The sequence below is a fragment of the Rhodnius prolixus genome, unplaced genomic scaffold (genome assembly GCF_049639745.1).
Source record: "Rhodnius prolixus isolate KJV_2025 unplaced genomic scaffold, Rpr scaffold_11, whole genome shotgun sequence".
Taxonomy (NCBI): domain Eukaryota; kingdom Metazoa; phylum Arthropoda; class Insecta; order Hemiptera; family Reduviidae; genus Rhodnius; species Rhodnius prolixus.
In genome coordinates this window covers 15,013,791-15,036,022 of record NW_027411625.1, presented here as the reverse complement: position 1 = coordinate 15,036,022, position 22,232 = coordinate 15,013,791, and the positions used below count along the sequence as shown (strand labels likewise).

Here is a 22,232-nt window from a genome sequence, read left to right as displayed (position 1 = left end):
CTCGAAGTGAAGGTTGGGTTTGCCGAGCTGAATAATACTTTGACTATTGTCCGCCGCAGATGTTCTTTATGTTGCCGGTTTTGGACTTTAGTGGTTGAGTGGTTTGGTCTGACTTCCACTTATGTTTCTTATCAAGTCAAAATTTCTGTATACCTAACATGAATCTATCTCTAATGACGAATTAAAGTCCGAAACCTGTCAGAAACATAAAAAATTGCATTCTACGACAGAAAATAATCAACGACGTAAAGTGAAAGCCTAGAACAGCATTGTATCCAAGTTCATACACACTTAATTCGTACTCTGGCGAACTTCTCACACGAAATTTCGGTAATAAATTTCAGACACATAAATATTCTACGGGTGTTTGGACCGTACAATATACTGAAACAGCATACAAAGTTTGCGAGTGAAAACCAAAAATCTAAAACATACTCGTATATTCCGTAAAGTCGCATTTGCGGCCCGCCGGTTTTCTTCAAAGAGGGATTTTTTTTTTATATTGTGTTTTATTAATATTAAACAGGTAGTAAAACCGTAAAAATGTAATAGAAATGACTCTTTAGAGAAGAAAATGTCTCGAGAAAAAGTTGAATATCAAATATTATTAGTGAGCATTGAAAGTCCAAAGAAAATATTAGAGTCGATTTCGGAAAAAAGTGGAAATGGTTGGCATTGCTGGGTAATATCGTTGATTTTATCGCTCACAGAACGCAAGGTTTTCTTATTTCTGACCGATTTCTAACCTTCGTACATTATCAGAGGTTCACTTATCATCTGATGTAGAGTTTGACTATTTACTACTTACAGAGTTGCATCACATCCTACACATTTAGTATTAATTGTTTCAGTAACTGCATACTTCCGGACTGGCTGATTTTCTAAAATTTAGTAACGATAAATAGAAAAATCGATTAATTATGTTAAAATGCCTGTTTTTATTTAAACCTATGTCGTGACCCTTTGAGGCCTATAAACCAAACATCAAATTTATACTTCCTTCCGCTTTTGAGTTATGCTAACCACACATGCATAAGTATACTCATACTTATTTTCGATCGTGAGTTTCCACCAGAAAGATCTTAGTCTGCCTTTGAACGAACCGAAACTTCGGAGGTCACGACAAAAAGGTCTTTGCCAAAATGGATCAACGACTTTCAGTTATTTTGTACCTAAAACATATCCGAATATATTCTTTACAGTGCTAATTGCATACATGTAGCTTTGCAACTTATATTTGGAAAATTTAAAGCCTAAGATTAAATTTTTTTGAAAAGTGCAACGTTTATTTACTTCGATAATTGGAGGCCAATATTCCTCTGGAGTTAAATAAACGCTACGATACAGATTCCCTATATTTAGGTGTAGCATTTCAATATATGGCGATAGAACGAAACCAAAGTAAATAAAAAACCAGGCTAGGCTATCGACAAATGATACTGAATCACTTTTATCTGTGCTAAATGAGACACCAATACTCGTGTGCAGTTTGTAACCCATTCTCAGCGTTAGTGCATAAAATAAATTGCATTACACTCATCACCTTTACTTTATTTATTTGTTTTCAGAAATATTCTTCAGCTCCATTCTGAAAATGATACTGAAACCTGTCTGAGCACACAGAATGGGACTCAGCCGAAGCTTCTAACACCTACAGAATCCCATCATTGAGTGCTTAGACGTGAAATGGAACACTTTAGTATAAACTATGGTCCTGTCATTTATATAACTAATGAGGTTTAGATGAGTTACTCTAATCCTATTTTTAAAGGAAATTGCGTGTCTGGAATTTTCCGAATATATCGAACAGTTTGACGCAGTTTCATCGAGAACCACTCCACATGATGCCTTTCCTAAATAATGTCAAAATTGCCTGGCAGAACTAACTTAGAGAAATAATGTCCTAGCTATGATTTGATGACTTTAACATCCTAATCCCAAATCCCTGCTACCTCTTTGCTGCACCACCAAATCCACTTGAACATGGCGAAGGCCACTCTTAAAATTTAGTTCTGAAAACAAAGTTTTGACATCCAGAAGACGAAACCAAAATATTTTAAAGCGTATGGTCTTTCCCAAGAAATAACAAACCGCAAAATGCGCAAAATTGGTGTACCCTTTTGATGCCGTGTCCTTTCTGACCGCATTAACCATGGCCGAACTTTTTTAACCACAAGTTTCACTTTACTGAAGCGATTTCTCGCATGTTCGCGATTATCTCGAAAATAACTCAGTCGAGTTTCTTTAAACTTATCATCCAACTCATCTACCTAAATGACAATCATTTTTATTCAAAACTTTCTGGTTGAGAAAACTGGCTTTTTTGAGCACCTTCCTCGGGATACTTATTACAAGCTTAATATTAATTGAGCTTGTCCCTAAAGTACCTCTTCAGAACAATTAACTACTTCGCCATTTATATATCACTGAACATTAAAAAACATGTCACTGATTTTATCCTTCCCAGCATGCATATTTATTCTAACATGATTTAACATGTTTATTCTGACCGGTTTCATTCTTTCATTTCCACCATCAGAAGTGATGATCAGGTTGGTATGGAGAATTTGATTTCACTTATGTTTTCGTCTCATTCCATGATTTAAAAAAACACGCTAAAACTCCAAGTTAGATAAAAAGAATGGGATAACCAGAAATGTGGTTGTACAGATACATCGAGAATTGCGAGATTTACGATAAAGGTACCACTGTTTGTCTAGAAACATTGGAAGAAAAACCTAGACACTTATATTTGTATCATTTTGCTGGAAAAAGCGAAATATTTTTGGAGCATTGACCAAGGGTTAGAAGCTATCTGCCAACTTGGAAGGTTTTCTTAAAACTTAGAAATCCTTATTTACAAGCCCGGCTATCTCATTGATATGTTCTTCAGTTTTACACAATTTTAAAATTATAATAATCGCGATAAGAAATACTGTGTATTATTTAACATTAAATTGTTTGTGTAGAATTTCATTTATCAAAATGAAGCACTACATTGTTCAGGTGTGCTTAGTAGTATAATTTAGTACAACTGAACAGATTGAAATCAAGGACGCTATTTAATCATTTATGCCCTGATTTAATTTACAAAATTTGAAATTAATAATAAAAAATGTGTTTTATTACTTTTTGAAAAGTTGTCCAATTGTTTAGAACAATTTAAATAAAAACTTTTGATGGTCAGATTTTTTAAATTTCCGAAAAAACTGCAAGCTGGCAGTTTCATTAAAATAAAGAGCATATCCCGTTCATAAGTAAGAGTATTGTTCGCCATTTTTGGGTGACTGATTTATTATTCCAAAAGGAAGAAATAATATTGCCAACTTCAGTGATTTTTTATTTATTATTTACTAAACATTCTGCACTAACTAAAGTGCGTAACATTACAAACAAAAATGTCTTTTATCATTCAAAATTCCAATCCCTCAAAATAAGTACGGATTACCCAAAATTCACAAAGGAATAGATTCCCAACTGTGTCGCCATCGTACCCTACCATCTCTCACACCATCCTCGTTCATAAGTGTAATTGTTTTGCAAAGCGGATCAAATAGATAAGATAGAGTTTTCAGAAATTCCTCTTGTTACTAAAACAGAATTTCAGGTGACAAATTCTTGTGATAAGAATGTGGGCCCACCGGAGGAAGACGTATTCAGAGCCGCTTTTTCGAATTTCCTGCAAATTTCCAAGGCGATTGCCAAATAACTCGCATTTTGCTCTAGCACTTGCTTCCCCAAAGGATGCTGGTTCAGCTGGTTCCTTCAACAGTATCATTTTATTATTTTGTGCATACCTTAAGAACAAATTTTAAGCTCCAAGAAAATTCAATTCAAAAATTGCGGTAAATGGAAGTTGCAAGAGGCTTGTTTTCCTTCTTTCCTTTTAACCTGAACATGCCAATAAATTTATAGAGATTTGAACATTAATAAGCAAAGCGACAAATCGAGGCTGATTAATTACCGTGCGATGAGAAATCGCTACTGCAACTGGTCTCAGCGTCTCCCCACCACCTCACATCCAAATCACCATTCAAAATCCACCCTTAATTGATCTCCAAACTTGCACTAATTAAGGAGATTTATTATGCGACAACAGGCAATAGTCATGGCTTTTCCATTCTAATTCCCCAAACTTTTAGCAGAATTGTAGATTGTATTCTTGCAGATTTTCGTAATTCGTGCATTCATTGGAAGCACACGATTAAAAGTCATCTGTTTCAATTAGGCGTCACTAGCGTTGAAGCATAGTTATTTTCTCTTGGTAGACTCTACATTTCTTCCAACCGATTGATCTGAATAGAGGACAATTTTCACGTTTTCGACTTTTCTTACTTTGACACGTTGCAAGTACACTAACTGCGAAAGAACTTCCTGTAAAATTTTATTTTGCAACGAATTTAAACAACATTTGTCAAGTTCCTGACTGAAATACATGGAAATAGTCTTCACATTGAAAACGGTTCAAATTCCTCATGAAAGCTTGCTTAATAAAGCTTATCAGTAGAGCTTCTGCTGATAACTTCCACCTAACTTGCGCGAAGAAAGACGTACATTCTAGTCAGAGTATTCGTTAATTTTTGTGTTTCAATTAGAGCCGCGATTTCTATAACAAACACGAGTAGTATAAATCAATCATGACTAATTTTCATTCTTCATCTAACATTGACTTTAAATTTAAACCTTATAAATTGCATTTATTAGCTGGAATTCATTTTTTGTGTATATAAATTATTTTAAAGTAATATTTTTTCCGAAAAATATTTTTGGGTAGACTCAGCCTTGGAGTCTAGTCACTAAGTTTTCTTCAAATTTTCATACTTCAAGGTTTCTTATAGAGACAGAATAAGCGTAACCAAAATCAAAACTTAATAAATCTTTAAATTCTATTTTGCGTCGGTTCTAGTTGAGACGCGACAATTAGCTTTTGTCTCAGCCAAACGGAATTGTAACTTTACAGAATAGATTTTTCAGCTTTATTTTTGGCGATTTTTCCAAAAATAGTTGCGACGATTTTTAAACTTGTATACCCATCAAATACTTATAGCTCTATTATTTTTAATTGAAAATTTGTCCTGTAAACTTTATTTAGGCACGATTCTTAGAGAGAGTTGATGAATAACTCTCCTCTAAAGTGCCTTTTTAGTGCATTGTACTGCTCTAAACTTGCATCATATTTAGGAGAACAAAATGATCAATCAAAGACCCATCTAAGAAGAATAACATCTCCTGAAAATGCGTCTGTAATTTCCTTGAAAATCAACAATACTTTTCGTCTGAACTTGAGCAAATATTGATTTTTGAGAGCATACTGATTTTGAATGAGATTCTAAAGGAGCTGTGACGCCTCGCTTCCTTCAGCAACATCATCTTTTACAGCAAACATGCGTAATATTAAAATCCCTTTTCTTCATTTGAAGTAAATTTAATTATGTAAATTTCGTTATAAGAAAAAGATGTGCTTGGTTCGCGACATATTTTTTAAAAGAGAGAAGATTTTTTGTTTTCCTAAATAATTTCGGCAATTTTATTATTATAATTTATTCAGTCTTTTTTATTGAAGGTAATCTGAGATAAAATCGAGGTTTCAGCAAGCTTTTAGAATAAGTTATATAGTGGAATATGGCGGAAATCGCCTCACAACTCTACAAGTACTTAAAATGACCTTAATATAAATTAAAAAACAAACATTCAATGCACCGAAAATTAAATGTTTTATCGTCAAGTGAATAAATAGATTATAACAATAAATTATGCGATTTTAATAATTAATTAATGAACTAAATCTGTATAAAATAAACCAATGTTCAGGGTCCAAAAATAAATATGCAAGGCAATCAAAGTAAGCTTTTTGCTCACGCACCATCTTTGTAGTTACATCGCACGGGCTTCAAGATCATCACCGGAATGGGATTCTTACTTGGGTTTCATTTTGTCAAAACATTTTTGTTATCGTCTGCGAATTTATAAAAATTATACTGTTGCTTAGCGAAAGTACTTAATATTTATTTTAATAGTTTATTATTATGATTATTTTAATAAAATTAAGGCGCTCAAACATCTGAGGTCATTGGCGTCCTGAGCTTTCTGCCGGCCTCCGAACAATGTTCTCTCACCGGACAGTAGAAAAATCTAAGGTCCGGTAGCTAATGTCCAATTCAATATCTCCGCGTGGAATTCTATTTATTATTAATATCATAATTGAAGCCTTTAAGGGAATGCATTTTAAGAGCAACTTTTATTATTTTGTGTAGAAAACAATCATCATGATTACAGGTACCGTTTTCTCTTACAATAGACACTAAATTCCATCACTAAGTTACATTAAAATCCGTTTTTAAATAACTATTTCACTATTGCTGGATTATGTTATTTAGATTATTTATTAACCATTAAATAAAAATCGAAGTCCTAGACCTGAAATCGAACTCAGTACCAAAATATCTGTAGGCCTCGCCTCTAACCACTCGACTTCTGTGGTGCTTTGTCCTGAATAATCTACTGTAGATTAATGAATCATTCACGAAAAAAAGGTGAACAGTACCCTATAAAGAAAGAAGAACGCCAAACGATCTAACAATTTCACTGAAGTGGAACACCTTTGGATTCACTACTAATAAAACGACAGAAAGCGTTGAAAATGTCCCAGTCTCTAGGACGAAAACTTGGTCAAAAGAACAAATGATTAAATAAAACAAGTTAAGTAAAACGTTTCTTAATCAAATTGGTGAACCCAATCCGTTCGGTACTTTTGTCCACTGATTGTCTCGAAAAATGAACCTTAAATGATAGCGTTTTAGCCTTATAAACTCTATGACACAAGTAGGTTTATCACTTTTATCTTAAATATTTTACCGGTAAAACTCAGATATTTAGAAACATCTATCCGTGTAAGAAATCGTCTGATATTACAATAGAATTTACGGTTTTTAAGAGCTGCATAACGTTAATACTAATCCTGTTTATTATGACGCGTACATTCTAACAATAAAATATGTATATATATATAATTAGTAAATTTGAAGATTGAGAATTATGGTAAGTAAAAGATATTTGCTCACAAATTTATTATTTATTTTTATTACTTCATTGTATCTTGCGTAGATTTTCAAGTTTCCAGTTGTTATCCAAAAACACGGCTTGAGGTCCTAGGAAAATGTAAGGATAGTTTTTTGAAACTTGGCGAGTTCGCGTTTTTATCCTATTTAAATCTCAAAAACGCGAAAACTTAAAAAAAAGCTTCAAATTTTACATTTATTTCATAAGTATAATCAGGAAAGATAATAAAGTTTCATCGGACATTTTTTCGAGGAGTAATTTTCATTTCAAGGCAGTTCTATAAGGTAATTTCGGGTAAACTTCCCTCCAAACAGCCTTCCAGCGTAATGGATAGTCTACCTGTGGAACATTAATTAGGAGTCGCAATGTTCAGGTTTTTACATTTGCAGAAATTGGTGCCAACTTCTAGTTTTGCGCGTTTACCCACGATAAGCACACTAGCTAACTGCTTCAAATGTTGTATCTTAATCAATTAAATCGAAGGCTTTTAACGTGCAAGTTTATTGTGGGATTGCAATCCCTCTGATGTGGCTATAAGTTCGAAACTTTGACAACTGCAGAAAGGGAAAGTCGTGTGAGTGGTTATTCCAGATTTTATTCTAACGGATAGAGAAAATTTGTGTTTTTTTTGGAAAATTAAGGATTTTCTTTCATGAAAATTTGTATTCAAATTTATTTTAAACTTTTGGATTTTTAATAATACCTGTCTCATCTTCGGTTAATTTTGCACCAGTTGTAAAAGAGGCTGCAAGTAAAACTGTTAGCGATATCAGTCTATAACTACCTTCCATGTATAAGTTTCGCGTAAAAAATAAATTCGCGCCAGAACGTGTTAAAATTGTATAATGGTACGGCTTGGACGTATAGGACTGTTGACCACGCGACGGTTACGTAGCTACTGAAGACAACAGTGGGACGGATATCTACCCCGGATCGCGGGGCTATTCCACCGTTATAACCCCACCACTTTTGTGTGGATACGCGTCACTCCTTCTACAATTGTATACTAACGCGCAACCCTGCACACAGGCACACTCAGCACTTTACATTGTGGTGCGCCAGCGCCTTCACCATCTTATCTTTACACGCACAAATACATACACTTTAAAACTGACTTGCCTCCTACAGTCGGCCTTTGGACCAGACCAAGTGACGGAGTATGAGGTTTCTGCCGCTTTGGGCGGGTGTTACTACCTCACTCAATCATTCTGTGCACCCCACACACTCAAAAGAACCCTCGCTATGAAGTGGGGGAGCGAAGGGTTAGCTTCTTTTTTAACAACAGGAGAACACGAGCCCCTGGGTGACTATGTATAGTCTTTTTCCCCTGAACTATAGCGGCAATATCAAAATCTACGAAATTCCTGGTGCCTTGAGAAAGGGTCAAGTTGCACCTGAGGCAGCGTCCTCCCTTGAGGACTCTGACCTTCAGAACAGATACTTTCCTCGCGTGTCAAAGTTTACCAGATTGCCCCAGAACTCTACCAAAATCTTTTTTGTTTTTGTTGCTACAGGTTAACAAGAGAGCCATAGGGTGGGATGATTATCGAGGGATGACAGGCTAGACCGTTCATCCTTAGTCTAATGTTCAAGGAGAAATGTTCCTAATAAAGTGCAGGATGAGTCGCTTAAAAATCTAAGGACTGCCGCCTAAATTAGAAATCGATTTTTTTACACAGTTCTCGCAGAAATAATATCCTTGCAATGAGGTAAGTTTAATAAATTAAAGGCGCGGCATCATCTGAGGTTATTGGCGCCCGGCGCTTTTTTCAGTGCACTCTCTTTACATCCATCACCGGACAGTGAGCTGTGAGAAGCTCCTAGAAAGAGAAAAGGGGGCTGCCAGCTAGATTCGATCCTAGGATATCCGCGTGGGAATCCAGAACGCTAACCACTGAGCTAATACCTTCCCTCAGGTAAGATTTTGAAGTTGAACATTTTTGTTCGGCTTATTTTTTCCAAAAACCTTTCTAATTAATATCAGGTATTTTCAAGATGATATGTCTTTTGGTAGCGAAGCCTTTCCATTCCAATGAGTTTTTCTAAAGCTTTCAACAAATAAAACAAAACACCTTCAGTTGGAATAAGTAAACTGGAATTTGTATTTGCTTAAATTCATCCATATGTCAAAACTAAAGCCATTTAGAATATGATGAATGAAAATAGACTAAGAAAACTGGTAGAACTGTCAGTTTGTCTTTGACGTTTACCCTATATTCTGTGTATTAATTATCATTAATCCAGTCCAAGCCAGGTTAACACCCAAAATAATCCGTGATAATCCATGCCAGGTTACCAAATGTACGACTCCTTTAAATAAAAATATCCATAACCTGCAGCCTACTTTGGGCCCTTCATGGAGCAACGCCTCACTTACAACATAAGACTCAAAACACAAGCAATGACAAAACGTTCGGAACTTCTTCGTCCGTTTTAATCGTTTTTCTTAACAATATTTCTTCCGTAATTACGAAGCGTTTATCGCTCTTCTTTCTTACTTACTTGGAGGAAGAAGAACGATGATTAATTAGACCGGCAAGGGCGAACTGTAGTTTAGTCCTAATCATCATGGCACACTTTCCTCATTTTTCACATTGCTTACTCTTACTGCCGACATAAGGAAGTAATGCAAAGAGATAACCTTTAGTGGTCTCTTGAAGCCGAAATATTGTTTTCAGAAAATAGTAAGTTGCAGATTTAAGAGGGAATGACTTTATAAGAGCCGATCCACTGTGTACTAAAAGATTTATTTCGGATCCCTTCTATGACATGTTAGTACATAGCATGCAAAGGAATGCAGTGTGTAAGGAGTAAATGGGATGAGTGTGTGGAGTTGGCGTGGGTTCATTAGACCCAAATAGCTGCCATCCAGTAAGATAAACAAGTAAGATTTCACCAACTTATAAAAACAACATTCTAAATGCACAGGCAGTAAAAAGCCCAAAATACAATTAATTTTAAAGAAGAATCTAACTTAGGAATACACTATAATTTATAAGGCGTCAACTGCTTAACTTCAACCATTTAAGAATTGGAGTTCACATTTTAATTGTGTTTAATAATTATTCATTTATTTCTCGTTACAACCAATAGTTTTTACCAGAGAGTTGGTACTTGGCAAAATTTGAGCAAAGTAAAATACACTTCTTAGATTACACAAAGAAATAACCTTGAATAAGGTTTGTTCAGACACCGAACTACTGAAATTGGTGTTCACTGAACTACTGAAATTGGTGTTTTACTGAATCGAATTCAGTTTTTATTTTTTGCGACTTTGGAAGAGACAATCTAAGGACCAGCAGCTGGATTCGAACCCGGGATCTCCTCATGGAAATCCAACACGCTAACCACACAGCCTTTCTTCCTAGTATTAGTGGTGATATCGCATTAAAGGGAAAAAGTTGCTGCGACTCCGAATTTGAAGAAAAGCGTTTGCTTTTTTAAATTTCAAATACCGCCAACTTTGATAAACACATAACGGTTTTTGTATTTTTTTTCCATGTAAATACATTTTAAAGAATGGTTTTGAAAATCTCATTATTTTAACGAAGATATGTATATGAAAACTAAGCTGCATTTACTAAAAAGTCCAAGTCTGAAGGTAACTTTGAAAATTTCAGTATGAGAAAGTCGTTTTAGGAATTCATCCCAAAATTGTTTTGGTGGACTCTTGGGCGGAGGCGAATTTACGCTCAAATCAATCAAATCACACTTTCCTTTTTACCAATTTTAAATTAAAACTTTTATTTTTTTACTACTTAAAATATAAAATTTAATATTTGAACCTCAAATATTTACTTTGTACAAAAGTTGGATTAAAAAAAAGTTAAAAATTTAAATTTTATTGATTCATATCGAAAATGTCGCTAAATATCGATTTCCGCATTAAAAAAATTCTTTTGAGCCTTTTCGTAAGCGCGACCTCGCACTGCAAAGGTATGAAACAACAGAAAATAGTTAACACTTATTGAATTTTGCATTTGTACTTAAAAACTATTCAGTTGATTTTGGTTTTCATTTGGACAGCAAAATGAGTAGGATATATCAAAGACCTAGAGGATTTTGTACAAGGCGGTATGTAACCTTAATGTTTTTATAATTTTTTGAATATGGTGTTTATTTTTCCAAGTTATATTTAAACAAAAACCAATCCTAAAAGATACTCATAAAAGGTAAGAGAAATATTCGGTTAAATTTACTTTTTGAAGCTGGATAAAAATATGTACAAAACATTCACCAAGAGCGGGTTAAAGCCATTAGAGGTCTAAACATCTAAAGATTTAGATGCCCCTCTATTTTACACAAAGTTTACCTTCATTAAACCAAACTTACAGTAAGATAGCAAATAATGTTTACTTTTCTACAAACACATGAACCAATTTTCATGAATTTCAACTGAGAAAATTAACGTTCAGCTGAGGAATTTGTGACCATTAATTTTCAAAAACATATCAAACCCAACATCTAAATTTTGAAAGGCATCGTCAATATTGTTAGTTTATAAAGTTCCGTAAAACTTTATCTACTGTTCAGTTCCCTCTAAAAGCCTCTCTCCCAAAGACACATAAAACTAGCAAAACGCTAGTCGTCACAGTAATGACCATTTTCGTAACAGTCCTAGTTTCCAACCGCAATATTTTAACTCATTTATCTTCAAACAATTATTAAAAAGGATTGACCTTTTTTGAGAAGTTTGGGTACACAAATATAGACTATACATTTTTTCGATTTCAAGACTCTTGGCAAAGATATATACGCTTGGATTATTGCATATATATCAGTCTATCTGTATGCAATTTTGTCTTCTAATGTGGGGGGATTTTGTATCAAATAGCCCATGGGCCATAATATATTCGACTTTGAAAAATTTGTGTAGTACCCTTTCACTGGTTGCTATAAGCACGTGCTTCTTTTGCTTGTAATGTTTAATCCATCTCTGACTTTTAAGTCCAATAAAATTTGGATTTCAGTGGTTTGTTTTGGGTTTTTGGGTGTCAGAGTATGTAGTTTCCACTATTTCTCATAAATGTGATTATCGTCATTTGATAAAGTATCCATCCTGTACCTTGTGTCTCTTTTGGATACTTAGTAACTTTATCCTTAATGAACACTAGCGTTCTAATTATTATTTTTGTTTCATAAAATAAATTTATGTGATTTCATTCCACATTTTAAATAAACTATTTTGTTTTGTTTTTTCATTCTAGAGGGTGTTTCATACCTTCGGCGAAATGGAGGCCCTGGTAAGATGAGTTAAATTATAAGAGAATTATTTAAAAATTGTTCAACAAAAAAAATTACTTTGCAAAAGACATGTATACAAACATTTTCCCACAAACAGAACACTTTTTGACCAGGGAGTATGATTGGATTCCAACCCCTTTTCTGGCGGCCCCTTATTCTGAGGCTTTATCCCAGTCGAATTTATTTGCCGCTTGATATTGTTTGCAGATCGTAGCAATTCTATCTGCGTGTGGTAAATGTTACAAATCTCTGCAGGATAGAGCAAGTACTTAATGAGGTGAATTCTAAGGGTGTGTCTGTAAGCTGTGCAGGTATACAAGCACATCCAAACTTCCTGTCCAAATTTTAAATGAAGCGTCCTGCCAAATTCACTTCAGCCACTTGAATTGTAGACCCTAACTCACGGCACCTACTGCAAAAGACTCCAGCGTCATACCGTCGACATACCACACATTTGTTCTTTATTATTCCAACTTCGCGCTTTGATAACCTAAAATGTTTCTCTGATCAAGTTCAGTAGTCCTAATCAGACGTTCAGCAACCGGATGTTTGAAAAGTAATACTATAAAATACCTAAATTCATGGGAATCTGATTGTCCTGACATCTTAGCCTTCAGCATAATCAGTCCATCGTTATCCTCAAATCGTTAAAGATAGTTTATACAGGAAACATGGACACCTGCCAAACCATCTTTATACACATTCTTTCACACTACTCGTTCAGCTGCAGATATTTCAGTTCCTGAATTTCTCTCTAAAAAGGTGACTTTTATTTTAATAAAATGCTTTAATTTATTGAACGCCACGAAGTGTCCTGGCAACTAATCTAATGATTCGGGAAAACTAGAAAAATATCAACGTACCAGTGATATTTATCTCGCATGTTAAGACCAGAGAAGATTGAAAGACCATTTTGAAGCACTGTCTCTTAATAACAAAGAAACTTCTGGTTAGGCCATTGGCCTCGTTGGCAGCCAATTAGCCATAGGTTACCTTGTAGGTTGCCATAGGTTAGCAGTATTAAGGTAAGGCAGCTGGGTTGCTGATTCCCTTTATATTAATACGTGATATTATTTTTTTTTACACCAGTTCAATTCCTAATTACTGAGACCTCTATTCCATAGAATAGGTGTTCATGTGTCCTCTCTATAAATCCAGGTTATTGCTGTAGTGGAATCTTTCATAGCCTTCTTTACAGTCGATCATAATCGCGCTCAGATCGTTGCGCCCAGCAAACTAGCCTAGGTATTATCACAGACTTTATGAGGGCCACTCAAGATTTGGCCAGGATGTGTTTACTTTTTAGGCCCTTCGGTAGTCTCAGATCTCAAATAGACAGCTGTCGCATAAGTTTCTTTTGAGCATCATAAAAATAATGTATGCTCCAAATAGAATGGCTAAACTACCTACAACTCAACGAAGAAGTGACGCAGCTCACTGTACAATAGTAAAAATTTCTTTTTTACTTCGGAGATAACTTCTACATCCCAACCAATCTTAAAGATCAAATCTTTTGAAGTAAGAGCTTAGGTTTTATAACTACTGCACTAGTAAAGTTAATGCAGTCCAATTTTCTCTGTGTCACGGAGTCTCTGTTTGCGACTCTTTTCTTTATACATCCGTTAAAGTGGTAGTACGTATTCGTCAATTAATTGAAGTGTGTCTTTTTTAGGGAGAGGCGCTTAACTGCTGCGGCCATTAGCGCCTTTAAGGTTGTCCAAGGGTGTCGTTTTCTCTGTTCTAAGCCAGACCCAAAACTAAACTAGACTTGAGTTTAGACATTATGCAAGGAGCAAGTAGTCAGCTTCTTCTTCGGAAGGCGATTACCAAAGCAACTGCTCCTCAAAAACGCGGAAGTAGTGCACAACTAAAAGTCAATAGTCGAAGAATCTCATTATAAGTCCATTTCATCCTGATTCGTTATCTTCAGCTCTGCAACATAATTTTTATAATTATTTATTTACTTTTAAATTAAAAACAATAAAATTAAAAGAAAATTTAATTGTAATATACAATCCACATTGAGATTTGTCTGTTTTCTTAATCACGTATTTTTTTAAATAATATTTAAGTGTTCGATTATTTCAAACATATAATTTATTTTATAGTCTGAAAACACTTGAAATATTATCAATGTTTTTTAAGTTATTCAACAAATTTTAAATGCAATAGTAGACAAAATGGTGAAACCTCTTTTAAGTCGCAGTGCATTTGAATTATTAAATCACAATCTAGAATCTGTATCTACAATCAACGATGTTTCATTTCATGGTTAATGAAAAGATCTATATGATTTCAAAAATAAGCGACTTTAATCTAGAAATTCGGAAGAGACGATTAAGTTACTGTGTTAAAAAAGGTTGTAAAATGAAATGTTGCATAAAAAATCAAAATAGTGACAGAAAAAATAACTAATTAATTTAAAATGAATCAAACATTTAATGTTTATTGCTTTATTTTCATTTTCAATCAATATTTCTCATTAATTCTTTATCATTAAAATAATATTTATAATTTTTTTAATAGCTATTCGATATTCAAATTTAACGAGGTTAGGTTTCATTTCTACGCGAGCTTCAGAAATCTGGTTGAAAAATGCATAAAGGGTGAAATGAGAACTGAAAATGCCTTTATCCTTAAGTTCACCACTTCTGCTGGCTGCTGTACAGAGAGTTTTGTGAGCGCGAAAACAAACCACCTTTCAGGTGGTAACAGAGCAGTGAATCCGCTCTTCCTGGCATTAAAGAACATGTGATGGTGCATGGATGAGTCGAGGACTGCTAGAGTGTTGGGCCAAGTACCCATCAGAAACCCATAGATTTCCCAGCAATTTCCGGGAAAAAATTCACTCAAATGAAAGATGCGTTCCGTTTAATCTTGACAAAAAATATCGCAATAAGATTTTTTATTCTTCTAATAAAGCACCCGTGTTCCAATGTCATTAGCTCGAAAACGATCAATTGTCAATTATAACCCAAGAATTTTATAGTATATCTTAGACTTATTTCGTAGTTATAGTTCTATTTCTTAAATTCTGAAACACCGGAATTGTCGAACTCCAGGATTTCTCACTACTATTTTGTATGGAACCACTTCAATTTCTTGCATCTTATATTGTTTTATTAATATGTTTTTCCGAGAAGAATGCTTTATATTTATTTTGTTTTGTTAATGTATTTATCCTAGAGAAAAGAATAAGCCAAAGGTACAAGGAAAAAATAGACATCTACAATCTGTCGTTTAAAAAAAATATATATATATTGAAACAAATAACAATAAATAAGACTAGTGGCATCGAAATTAAATTGCTTCTATACTCAGTAGAGAGAAATCCAATGATGATCGTAGAGGTCGAAACGTCTAGTGTTACACGAAATGAATAACAAATAAAACTAAGTCATCAATTCTTGAGTTATAAAAAGATTATTAACTTTACCATAAAGAAGCTTAGCAGAGGTAACGAGGAAAAAGCAGCAAGTTCGTTGAATCTTCGAAATACTAGTGACACCTCTAAAATGGTTTGGAATTGCCTTAGAAGACTTGGTGAACTGGTTTAAGAAAACAAAGTCATCCTATACTGAGTGCCGGGGCAAGTTGGCGTAGAAGGAAATCACCCCACCTTGCGAAGTAATGACTTATTTTACCTGGTGGACTAAGGGTTAATTGCTATTATCATATTTCACAATATACAGGGGTGGCTTGAGCAGATTTTGACAGCTCTGAGGGAAGCTGACGCTGCATTTAATATGAATTTGTATTATCTTTTAGTGACCTCAAACTATTAATATTTAGGATTACAATAGCGAGGATTCGGTTTTAAAAACCCATGGATTTAAAATATTCGTGGATTTAGTGAAGACAAAGTCGTGTGAGTGTTTCGCACTAAGTTGCGCTTATAAGTACGATTTACAAACGGGCCACAGTCGGTATGTTTGATCTTTAATAATCTTATATATATATATATATACATACATAAATTTATGTATACACGGTGACCAAAGTTATATGCTCCACCCACTTTTTTTTTAACGGCGGGAAATTTCGAAAAAATAAAAAACACGTATTTAATAATTTTTAGTCTAGTTTATTTTCAGTGATTGACCCCTTTTTTTAAACCCCTGTATCTCGAAGTTCAGCATCCAACTTTTGTTTTTCAAATGGAACGTTATATTTTTTGTTGCATATTTTTGTAGTATTTGAGCTCCTAAAAACAACAACAAAAAAAAATTTTTGAAATCGGTTAGGTTTTTCAAAAGTTATGGTAATTTAAAATATGAAAAACAAATTTCAGTTTACTGTCAAAATTACGTTATTTTTTTTAAAGAATCTGTTCAAACTGGGTACAACCAACGGATAGGCAAGCCAAAACTCTGGACTCCCACGCTTTGCTTGTAGCAGCACTTATGGTAGCGAAGTCAAGATCTAGGCGCCTAGAGTAATTCGACGTTTCAGATCATCGACTGAAGCCACGGGATTAAGGATACTTTACACTTTATTTTTTTAGGTATCCCCACAAAATATAGTCCATTTGGGTCAAGTCCGGAGATCGAGGTGGCCATTGGATGGGACAATGAGTCCTTAAGCACTTTTAATGGAAATTTCTGCCCAGCTAACCTCGAACCACTCTCGCCGGGCAACCATCTTGTTGAAAATACATATCTATCCGACGTTGTAGATGAACATCTTCAAGCGGAACTGGCAAAATGTCTCTGAAAAAAAAGTTGGATACCTTTCACCAGTTAAGTTCTCTCTGTAGAAGTATGGGCCGATTAGTTGATAACAAACCTAAACGTTTGTAGAAAAAGCAACCTGAACGTCGAATACTTCTAGCCTGCCTAGATCTTGACTTCGCCACGATAAGTGCTGCTACAAGCAAAGCGTGGGAGTCCAGAGTTTTGGCTTGCCTATCCGTTGGTTGTGCCCAGTTTGAATAGATTCTTTAAAAAAAATAACGTAATTTTGACAGTAAACTGAAATTTGTATTTCATATTTTAAATTACCATAACTTTTGAAAAACCTAACCGATTTCAAAAAAAAATTTTTTGTTGTTTTTAGGAGATCAAATACTACAAAAATATGCAACAAAAAATATAACGTTCCATTTGAAAAACAAAAGTTGGATGCTGTATCTTGAGATACAAGGGTTTAAAAAAATGGGTCAATCACTGAAAATAAACTAGACTAAAAATTATTAAATACGTGTTTTTTATTTTTTGAAATTTCCCGCCGTTAAAAAAAAAAGTGGGTGGAGCATATAACTTTGGTCACCATGTATATTATATAATGTATATTAAACATATATATGGGAGGGTGTCCCAAGCTATATGGATAACGACTTTTTCTCGGAAACTAAGATAGCTAGAAAAAAACTAAAAAATACGTGTTCCCTTAGTTTTTTGTTAGAAATCCAAATTTAATTTGTAAATTTTTTTCGGTGCTTCCAGAAGCGAGATACTGGCACCAACTTTATTTTTTCAAATGGGAAGGTGCGGTTTTTATTTCAGAAATAGAGTCCTCTATTTTTTTTAAGAAAAAATTACTTGAACGGTTTTTTTTCTGTGAGCGATATTTTAGAAGTTATGAATGAAAACATGATTCTTATAAGAAATTTCAAAATGATAATATTATAACGGTTTTTTGATTGAATAAGAAGAAAAGTACTAATAGCCCATAGGTGTCAAATCCGGTGAACGAGGTGGCCACTGAATCGCCCCCCGTGTCGATATAACACCATCAGGCATGTAAAGAGATATCTCGAAGGCAATTTGATGGGCGTGTTATATCGACACGGGGAGCGATTCAGTCGCCACCATTTGACACCTATGGACTATCTCCTTTGGGGATACCTGAAAAACAAGGAGATTATTCATAACTTTTTTCTTTCTTTTCTTATTTCTGCTTATCTTAAAGCATTTCTAAATCTAGGTGCATCAGAATCAAGTCGGAATTGCATCTGTAGATGAACTAAAGCAGAGAATAATAGGTGCCTGTAACTCGGCTAAAGCCGAATCTATTTCTTTGGCAGTAAGGGACAATTGGCAGGAAAGAGCATGTCTATGCATCCCTAATGGTGGAGGCCAGTTCGAACATGATCTGTAATATTATAAGGAGTAAAATTTATAATAAAATAGTACTTTTCTTCTTATTCAATCAAAAAACCGTTAAATATTATCATTTTGAAATTTCTTATAAGAATCATGTTTTCATTCATAACTTGTAAAATATCGCTCACAGAAAAAAACCGTTCAAGCAAATTTTCTTAAAAAAAATAGTGGAATCTATTTCTGAAATAAAAACCGCACCTCCCCATTTGAAAAAATGAAGTTGGTGCCTGTATCTCGCTTCTGGAAGCACCGAAAAAAATTTACAAATTAAATTTGAATTTCTAACAAAAAACTAAGGGGACACGTATTTTTTAGTTGTTTTTTTTTAAGCTATCTTAGTTTCCGAGAAAAAGTCGTTATCCATATAGCTTGGGACACCCTGTATATACATAAATTTTGTTTTACCTTTTAGTACAAAAAGAAAGGTTTGCTTTTGTTTTTTGATGCCACTATGGAATAAAAAAACAAATTCTATGGATCGGAAATAAAGAAGAAATTTTTGTCTTTTTGATAAAGGTCTTCACCGCCTGATATCAACATACTAAGTTTTTGATAAGTTTATCTTAATCAACATAAACATACTAAGTTTATCTGAGGTTTAAATACCTCAGTTTTTATATGCTCCTATTACTTTTCACGCCATAGATTCCATGTCCTCTTTATCTTGGGCTATTATCACTTGGTCTTTGCACACAGCATGCCATGGAGATGCAGATTATTCTTAATCTGTGCTCAAGCTTGAAAATAATTATATAAATAAAACCACACTAGTATCTTTAACAATAATCTTCGAACTTCTGACTAATGAGGATTGAAGATTATGTAGTACTCAGCTGCTTGTAACTGTAAAAATCGGGTCTAATTTAAAAGCAGTTCTTGCGTGAACGTAGTTTTTGTAAACATCAAAATATTAGCGTCAAGTCTAAGCTTGTGACATCTAACGAGTTTCCAAGTAACCAGAATCGAATCACTCTTCATTTAAGTGCAAAACTTGCCACTAAGCGGTAGGCACTACTAATGCTTTTATCTTCTATAGTTGCGTTGAAAAATCAAGTTCTTATTTTTTTAATTATCTGATGTTGAACATTCAACTAATTTTTCTTGCTGCCTTTAAAATAACCAAAATTTACAGAATTTTTTAATCTTTGAAGTTTTTACTCCAATTTTTCCTATTAATTCAAGTGGATAGTGGCGGTTTTTAGTTCTAATTGTTGTTTGAAAAAAATGCTCGCCCGTTATTTCATGGTTATTTTTCATTCATTGTTATCGTAACATGAAACAAGAATAAAAAAAAAATTGGTGAGAACACTCACTTTTCTACCACTTTTACATTTCTCAAAACCTAACTAAAAAATTTTCTTCAGACTTCATTTCAGAAACAGTTATTTACAGTAAGAACACCGTATTTTTTCATTAAAAACTTAAGAAAAGATAAAACCCTGTAATTAATAATACATAAAATTTAGAAGTTTTTTTGATATTTTTAATTAATTAATTTCATAATTAATACTGAAATCGATTTCTGGTTAATATTAAAGCACTTAAATTGCAGTTGCACTTCGCGTTGCATATAACTGCTTCTAATTTTTACCAGTTATTCCTGATTTCATTTGGGAATTAGCATTTTTGAACAGCGAGAATTTTCATATGTCGATTCTACAAATACTAAATATTTCTTACTCTTATTACTTTATAAGATAATGATAATTGGAAAGATGCTATTGATGCAAGAAGCGAGGCCATAAATCTGACTTATGACTTGTGACATATCTTAAAAAAAAAAAAATCAATATCTAAGGAACGATAAAGTTTAGTACCAAAACCTCTGAAAATCTAAATAAACCTAGACATTCTAATTTCCAAATCAGCTTTCAAACGTTTTTCACCCTAAAGTTATACTAATTTATTTCTTTGACTATCCTATGTCACAAGTTGCAGTCACAACTGAAAGAGGCGTTATGTCTTAGTACCAAAAGTAACTTCCTTAAGAAGATAATCTTTACCTTAGAAAAAGTTTCTTCCATCGATTTTCTGCAGCTGGGTGTCGCGAGCTTCCAAGCTAGAGAGAGGCTGTTAATTGTTGCTATACAAAGGTGTGTCAAATACTTGCAGCACTCTGTTGTTTGAAGAAGTCACCAGACTGACCGTTAAACATAAACATCAAAACTGGTTCCGTCGGCGGATCACTAAGCATCTATAACGATCAGAGATTACCTAAACCAAATGCCCAATTCCATAACATCTAATGCCCCTGTTCACCTCGAGCAGCAAAACAAAATAGTACCGTTCACCCAAGAACTTTTAATTTCCCATATTTCCATAGAAAAAACGGTACTTAGGACTAAAAATAATGTATTGACAAATCTCACAGACCAAACTCTCTTTTACCCTCAAATCACTCACTCTGGTAGGGCGCCAAGAAGACATTCATTTAATATTTTTGCATTTGTTTCACTTAATTTTTTATTTATTTTTGTAGAATTTTTAAATAAATGCAGTGCAGAATTGTATTTATATTTTTTTTTAATAGCAGTGCTGAAGTCTGATTACCACCTTTTCTTTCTCTATAAAACCTTTAACTAAAAAATCGTACGAGTATAAACTCATTTAAAACTTAGAAAGAAAATAGAAGACCCATTTGTGTCTTATTTTGGATTTAAGCGTTATGACATTAAGCCATGGCCTTTTACCACAATACAGATATTTACACATTAAAACTCATACTACAATATACATGAAACATCATTATACATATTACATATTGTATACATACACATATAACACATAATACGGTTTAAACTCTTATTTGGTCTCCTTTTTTTTACTTTTATTGTTTCAGAACGTTACAGTCTCTAACAGCCAACCTCAGCTCTCACTAAGTTCCTTTTTTTGAGCTGATATTTTTTGTTTTAGCCACATCCGCATTTTTTGTCCACATCGAAATGATAAGGATGATACGACTACCTCACAGAACTAAAATATAAACAAATATTTAGAATTAAATTAAAAGAAGGGACATATTACTGGCCAATAAAAAAAAATAAAAGAATTCAACTATAAACAAAATGCGGATGAAGTTAAAAAAGGAACTTTATGTAGCTAAAGGAACTTTGTATGTAAGAGCTTAAGCTGAATGGCTGTTTGAGGCCGAAATTTCTTAAACAAAAATAAAGATTATAAGTGGTCAAGTTAAATTTATAAAAATAAAACAAACCAAATTAATTCAAAAATTCTGGTCAATTCAAACACACCAAAAATTACGCATTAAATTATACAAAACAAATAGCACATTCAGCTTCATTTCTAAAAAAAATAATATATTATTTTAAAGCGCCTCAAAATCTTAAATGAGAAAAATCAAATCTTATTTCAATTTTTTTTTTTTCTTTTAATGGAAATCATTCCATGAACCCACTTATTTGGCCATGAATTTTTGTATTTTAATATGACAGTCAGACATTTTTATGCGAAAAACTAATCATCACCAAATTCTAATGTTCTAATAACTAATAAGTGTGCAATGGGGCCAAAAAAAAGTTACCCCACATTTATCCTTGCTGAGCCACTGGCTAGTTAACTTCTATTTATTTTATTTTTTTAAACCATCAAAACCCATTTTAATGGGAACTCATAGAATAGATCTTTAAACATGGCTCTAGATTTGGTTGTGTAAAGAATTTTCCTTTTTTTTAATACTGATCAATGTTCAAACCGAATTGTTTGAATCTGCTCTTTGCAAGTATCTCAAAGAACTCTAAATCATTTCAACTAACTTGATTAGTCCCTTAGTGGATAAGTATGACCTTCAACTACAGCCTTTTTTTT

At 33.7% G+C, this 22,232-nt stretch overlaps 2 protein-coding genes across 6 annotated transcripts in view; one reads left to right on the top strand and one right to left on the bottom strand.

Moving 5' to 3' along the window:
• Positions 1 to 8,018, bottom strand: part of LOC141459316 (neural cell adhesion molecule 2-like) — a 580,420-nt gene extending 572,402 nt beyond the window's left edge. For 2 of the 4 annotated variants that reach the window (XM_074138237.1, XM_074138235.1), the window contains exon 1: positions 7,763 to 7,989. In XM_074138237.1, coding sequence (XP_073994338.1) covers positions 7,763 to 7,850 — 88 coding nt within the window. In that variant the 5' untranslated portion in view covers positions 7,851 to 7,989. Of the gene's footprint in view, positions 1 to 7,762 lie in introns of all 4 variants that reach the window. The other 2 variants (XM_074138236.1, XM_074138238.1) reach the window with 2 other exon arrangements.
• Positions 8,019 to 11,021: 3,003 nt separating this feature from the next.
• The window catches only part of pic (DNA damage-binding protein pic), a 65,254-nt gene continuing 54,043 nt past the window's right edge, over positions 11,022 to 22,232 (top strand). For both annotated transcript variants that reach the window (XM_074138644.1, XM_074138643.1), the window contains exons 1-2: positions 11,022 to 11,133; positions 12,267 to 12,302. In XM_074138644.1, coding sequence (XP_073994745.1) covers positions 11,090 to 11,133; positions 12,267 to 12,302 — 80 coding nt within the window. In that variant the 5' untranslated portion in view covers positions 11,022 to 11,089. The remainder of the gene's footprint in view (positions 11,134 to 12,266; positions 12,303 to 22,232) is intronic.